The sequence below is a fragment of the Squalius cephalus genome (assembly GCF_949319135.1).
Source record: "Squalius cephalus genome assembly, chromosome: 11".
In the NCBI taxonomy this organism is placed as follows: domain Eukaryota; kingdom Metazoa; phylum Chordata; class Actinopteri; order Cypriniformes; family Leuciscidae; genus Squalius; species Squalius cephalus.
The window spans coordinates 7062899-7068925 of NC_137132.1; the positions used below are offsets into that span (position 1 = coordinate 7062899).

At 40.1% G+C, this 6027-nt stretch overlaps 1 protein-coding gene across 1 annotated transcript in view; it reads left to right on the plus strand.

Annotated features, from left to right (window-relative positions):
• LOC307167539 (NACHT, LRR and PYD domains-containing protein 12-like) overlaps nucleotides 1-1892 on the plus strand; it is a 34146-nt gene extending 32254 nt beyond the window's left edge. Inside the window, exon 12 of the mRNA XM_079886715.1 lies at nucleotides 1813-1892. Within this exon, the coding sequence (XP_079742841.1) occupies nucleotides 1813-1820 (8 nt within the window). The 3' untranslated portion in view covers nucleotides 1821-1892. The remainder of the gene's footprint in view (nucleotides 1-1812) is intronic.
• Nucleotides 1893-6027: the final 4135 nt, after the last annotated feature.

Genomic DNA, 6027 nt, shown 5'->3' on the forward strand with positions numbered 1-6027 from the left:
AGACCTCAGAGGTGGTGTGACAATAACAAGGACTCCATAACAAACACTAAACATGCAGGGTATTTATACACACAGAAACTAACAATCATGATGGGGAACAGCTGGGTGCAATGAACAGTGATGAGTGCAGACAAGGATTGTGGGGAATGCAGTTCCTAATGAAATGACACCGTGGGGGAAGAGGACCTCTAGTGGACACCAGGGAACATAAACCAACACTGTGACATACCCCCACCCCCTCTCTACGGAGCGGCTACCAGATGCTCCAAGACGTAAAAGCAAACAAAACAAGAGTCCAGGCGGGGGGTGGAATGGTGGAGGATCAGGGGGCGGGATGGGGGGCCAGGTCCATGGAGGGGAACAGGAACAGGGGGGGAACAGCTTAGCCGGCAGCCAGGGCAAAACAGACAGTGCATCGGGCGGCCAAGGCGGAGATCTCCCCTTGGGCACCCAGGGCGAAGATGACAATCCATCTGGTGGCCAGGGCGGAGACTTTCCCTCGGGCGGCCAGGGCGGAGACGACCCTTCGGGAGGCCAGGGAGGAGACGACCCTTCGGGAGGCCATGGCACAGGAACAGGAGCGGACACCGGCTCAGGAAGAGGAATCGGCTCAGGAACAGAAACAGGACCAGACCCCGGCTCAGGAACAGGCACCGGCTCAGGAACAGACACCGGCGCAGGAACAGACACCGGCTCGGCAGCGGCCATCTTGTCCGGAGACACAGGCTCAGCGGCGGCCATCTTGTCCGGAGACACAGGCTCGGCGGCGGCCATCTTGTCCGGAGACACTGGATCGGCAGACGTGACGTGAACAGTCTCTGGATCGGCAGACGTGACGTGAACAGTCTCTGGATCGGCAGACGTGACGTGAACAGTCTCTGGATCGGCAGACGTGACGTGAACAGTCTCTGGCTCGGCAGACGTGACGTGAACAGTCTCTGGATCGGCAGACGTGACGTGAACAGTCTCTGGATCGGCAGACGTGCCAGGTCGCTGCTGGGGAGGCGCCGGCAGGGCGAGCTGCTCGGGGATGGCCTCCGTGACGACAGCGGGCTGCTCGAGGACGACCTCCGTGACGACAGCGGGCTGCTCGAGGACGACCTCCGGATCTTTGGGGAGGCTGGAGGTCTTCCTCCTCCTCCGCCGTTTCTGATGGCGATGTGCAGGCTCTGGGCTGGGCGGAATCAGCGGCGGATGGAGCTCTGGGCTGGACATCACCAGCCCAGGGTCGAAGAGGGGCCAGAGTGGAGAATGGTGTCAGGATTCCTCTCGACCACCTCCTCCGACAGCAATAAACAATAAACAGGCAAAACCAGACCTCAGAGGTGGTGTGACAATAACAAGGACTCCATAACAAACACTAAACAGGCAGGGTATTTATACACACAGAAACTAACAATCATGATGGGGAACAGCTGGGTGCAATGAACAGTGATGAGTGCAGACAAGGATTGTGGGGAATGCAGTTCCTAATGAAATGACACCATGGGGGAAGCGGACCTCTAGTGGACACCAGGGAACATAAACCAACACTGTGACAATTTATGCCATATTTGATTGGATTACATTAGTACTAAAAAGTGTGAAAAAGAGACTTAACACTTTCAATTCAATGATTTATAGTGTGAATTTCATCCATTAGATGACGTTCCAGCACAAATAAGGGGAAAAGCACAATACCTGTTGTGTTTATTAGACATGATCCATTGAATGGTTTTGTCCCTGTATATTAATGACAAAATAAGAATTCAAAGGTCATGATTTTACAGTGTATTTGGGTCTTTTGTTGATATATGATTGTGTGTTTGACAGGTGATTGACATCAGTAAGAGTGTTGTTAACATGATGGCCTCTAAAGTGGAGGTGGTCATGAAGAAGGCGGAGCCTATAACCTGGGCGCAGCTGGACACGCCCCCTCCAAAGCCTCAACTGACCAATGAGAAGAAAGACCAAGAGAAAATTATCGCTTGACTCCCGCCGACTCGCTCAGGCTCTCAGACAGCAGTGATCAACTAAACCTGCATCCTCACCCGCTGTATGATCTGGCAAATCTGTGAGATTATTGATTTACTTTATTGGAGTTAATAATCCGATAATTGTGTAGGATGAGCACAGCCGCAGACTGTTCTTGCTTTACACTCTAATCAGTTTAGATGTGAATGAAAATGAAGCTGTGAGGGACAGAAGTACATTTACACAATATTTATATTAATATTATAATAATATGAAATCTTTATCAAAATATAGTAAATATCAAACTAATGCTTACAGATACCTAACTAACTATCTTTAACTGTAGGAGCTGCTGCAATTTCAGTTATTTGTATATCACATCACAACAGTCAACTAGTAATAACACATTTTTCTAGTTGGTTTTATTAATCAGTTTAACATGACATCAATGCAGCATCACTTTTTTGTATTTTCCCCCCTGCACATTTTTTCCACTTAATTTGTGGAAATACTAATTTTATTGGGTGAACAATTCGTTTAATATCTCTCACAGCCTTGTTTTCATTGGTGTCTAATTCAATATGGCATCTGAAGTCTTTCTAAAATGATTTCACTGAATTATAAATATTCAATATGGCAATAAAACAGATTTGGTCGAGTAACTCTTTCCTGTAGAGGTGAGAGTAAGATGAGTCAAAATAATGCGCATCAAAATATCAAACAAAATGTTTAAAAACAGTGTCTTGTCTGTATTTTGGTTATTTCCTCTGTTATGTTAGTGCTGTCAACATTTATACTAGCAAATATACGTGTTGCCTTTTTGTTGTTTTATCATTCCATGTTGTTTTGATGATTTACAGCCTTAATTTTCATTTGCTCCTAAACAACAGTCTTAGCTGAGCTTAAGTTTAACAGTCTCAGATCAGCTTGCATTAGGTTTACTTGTGTCGTGGATTGGGAACTTTTGTTCATGTCGTGTCATGAATGAAGCACCTTAAGACACTCTGGTTTGGCATTCTAGAAATAGACTGCAGTAAATCACTGAAAACTAGAATTAAATATAAGTATGTTTATGTGAATCTGATGGATCTATTGTTTATTAGACTCTCATGTTACTGTAAACATTAAATTATTGAACTGTACTCTCAAATTTGTCTTTCTGTCTGATCATTCAGTCTAACTTAAGGAGATTTTGCTTGCCAAATGCTCAAATAGCATGCGTTCGCTAGAGATTTTATTTTTGTAAATATAGTGGGAACTTTATTAGGGAGAATTTCCCTGGAATTTTTTATAAAACCATTCCATCACATCATTGTTTTATTAACTATTTGTACATTCATTCTACATTGACTGTCAGTTTTTACAGTGCGTTCAAACCAGACGCGACGCCTCAACACGCAATAATGTTACATACGTTTTTTTTCTAACCATCTATTTCTTTGAAGTCCCGACTGGAACATCAACTTACAAAATATGACAATGAAAATCTCAGGTATTGTTTATGTGCTTTACTTAATGTAAAAAGCGTCTAATGAGTGTGTGAATATCTTTTGTGGGTGACCTTTAGACACACTGAGAGCGACAATGGGTAATAATTCATCTCAGATCCTTAAAATAAAACAAACAAGAACGCTGAAACTGTCAACTCGGTGTGATCAAATAAGTCTATTAAATGACAAACATTGTTTCAGTCACTCGATATGTATCTTTAGTAATGTTAAAGTAGTGTTATATGAATTTAAGTATTTGTAACCAGGGGCGGCTGGCGCTAAAATATATTTTGCTTTCCATTCTGACTTTTTAACAACTGGGCACAGATCCAGCATGAGGGATCTGAAGCACCTGTCTGAGAAAGTAACGAAACAGTCAGTAGCAGTTTTAACATTAAGTGACATGGCATCTGACGCACAGAAGCCAATGGCCCTGTCCCAAATAGCGCACTTCATGAGGACTTTCGGTCTCGTGGACTTAAATTGCGCGTGCTGAGTCTATGAGTTCGTAGGCCGTACCATTCAGCATTTTAACGCTCTGAAGTGTGCTCAGCAGAACATTAGTTTTTTCTACTTATTAGAAATGAGGTATTTATAGGCCTCTGTAGTCAAATAATGACATAACTCCAAAATGCTGCAGTAAAATGTGTACTTTATTTTACTGCTTTTTTTGTGCAAATAATTATGTTGTAAACCTCTACATAAAAATTCTCTAGATGTGGCCTATAAAGAAAATAAAAAAAAACATTAGTCAAATACAAAACTTGCAAAGACAACGTGAGTGTAAATTAAAAGGATAACAGAGTAAAGTACCAAAACTCTCGAAATATGGCATCTTATTATATCGTCACTCACAGATAGATAGATAGATAGATAGCCTAGATCTGGGCAAATCAAGCGCTCTGAAAGCGCGATCTCTCTTTGCTGTTACTGAAATTACCATATTCACAGTAATAGGCGCACACTTTTTTTTTTTTTTTTTTGCGGCTGGCTTGACCGTGTATTTTCAAAACGCGGCTGGCTTTGCTTGACCGCAACATATAAAAAGTGAAAGTAAATGAGTTGATGTTTCGCAATTTAACAGCCAGAATGGATTCCATACTGAGTATCAAATTCAAAGTGTGTAATGGAAACTTTCATAAAAGCTAAGACACGAATTTACGTGCAACTACTTGATAGAAACGGCGGTGGATTTTGTGAATCTGAAAGTGATCAACCGTTTTTCGAGGTGAGTGTTCAGGTCTCGAGACGTTTTACGGGTGCCTTCCGCATTTAAGCCATTAGCCTATTTCCCCTAAAGGACATATTAGTTATTTTAAATGTGTTTGTTTGATATTTTTCATGTTAGAGCTAAACATGCTTCCATTGTTTCATGTTGTCTGTGATTTATTTAGCATTTGTGTTAATACACGACTAACATTGTGTATTTGAGTGAACGCCGCGTCTCATGATCCTGTTTCTCTGAATCTCAGGTTCCGTTTAGCTGAATTATTGTTTGTCATTTCCATTCAGAGTCAGTGGTGAAGATCAGATTCTGTTTCAACTGTTCAGCTTCATCATGGATGAAACTCAAACATCCAGAGATGAAGATTTTTATCCAGGTTGCAGGTATTTTGAATAAACTCCAGATTAAATCATCTTTAAATTATAGACAAGAAGATGTTTTTATTAAGTTAAAAACTTTAATTTTATTGAAAACCATAGACCAGCCAGTTTTATAATTAAAATACCTTTTAATAACTTATTTGAAAATATTATCAGATTTATCACCATTAATTATTAATTGTTTATGTTATAGTTCAGTTCATCAGAAGAGATCAGAACCAGAGCCCAGCTGTGTGTCTATGAGGAGTGACGCGTCTATGGGTCCGCCAGTAGATTTTAAGAGTGGAGATACACAACATGATATCAGGTATAATGTTTCTGTGAAAATATGACTACTACAGCATGAGATTTTTTATTATTGGAATAATATTGGTGATATTTTCTTCAATATATGAGAAATTCTTATTTATGTGTAGCTAATATTTTAATGTATGTACTCACACATGAGAGACGGATATGAGAGCACTTAGTTCATTTTACAGGTTTTTTTTTATCAACATTGTGAAAATAAATTATTTAGGGATAAATTAATATGTGGTTTTTAAATACAGTAATTCAATATATTAACTTTATTCTGTTTTTGTTAGTTCAGTTCATCAGAAGAGATCAGAACCAGAGCCCAGCTGTGTGTCTATGAGTCCGCCAGTAAATTTTAAGAGTGGAGATACACAACATGATATCAGGTATAATGTTTCTGAGAAAATATGATTATAGTATGGCATTTTATATTATCAGATCATTATCAGTAATATATTCTACAAGATATAAACAATGTACACGAAGAATGTTTTAATGTAATATTTTAATGCATACAGTCTAGTGTTGCTCACACAGAGACATCTGTGAAAGAACTCATTTTAATGTACAATTTGTGTAATAACAGTGTAAATTAAATAATTATGAAGAGTGATTGTTTTATTGATAAATGGATATGTAATATGTTGAATATGGCAAATATGTTTAACTTTAAACTCTGTTA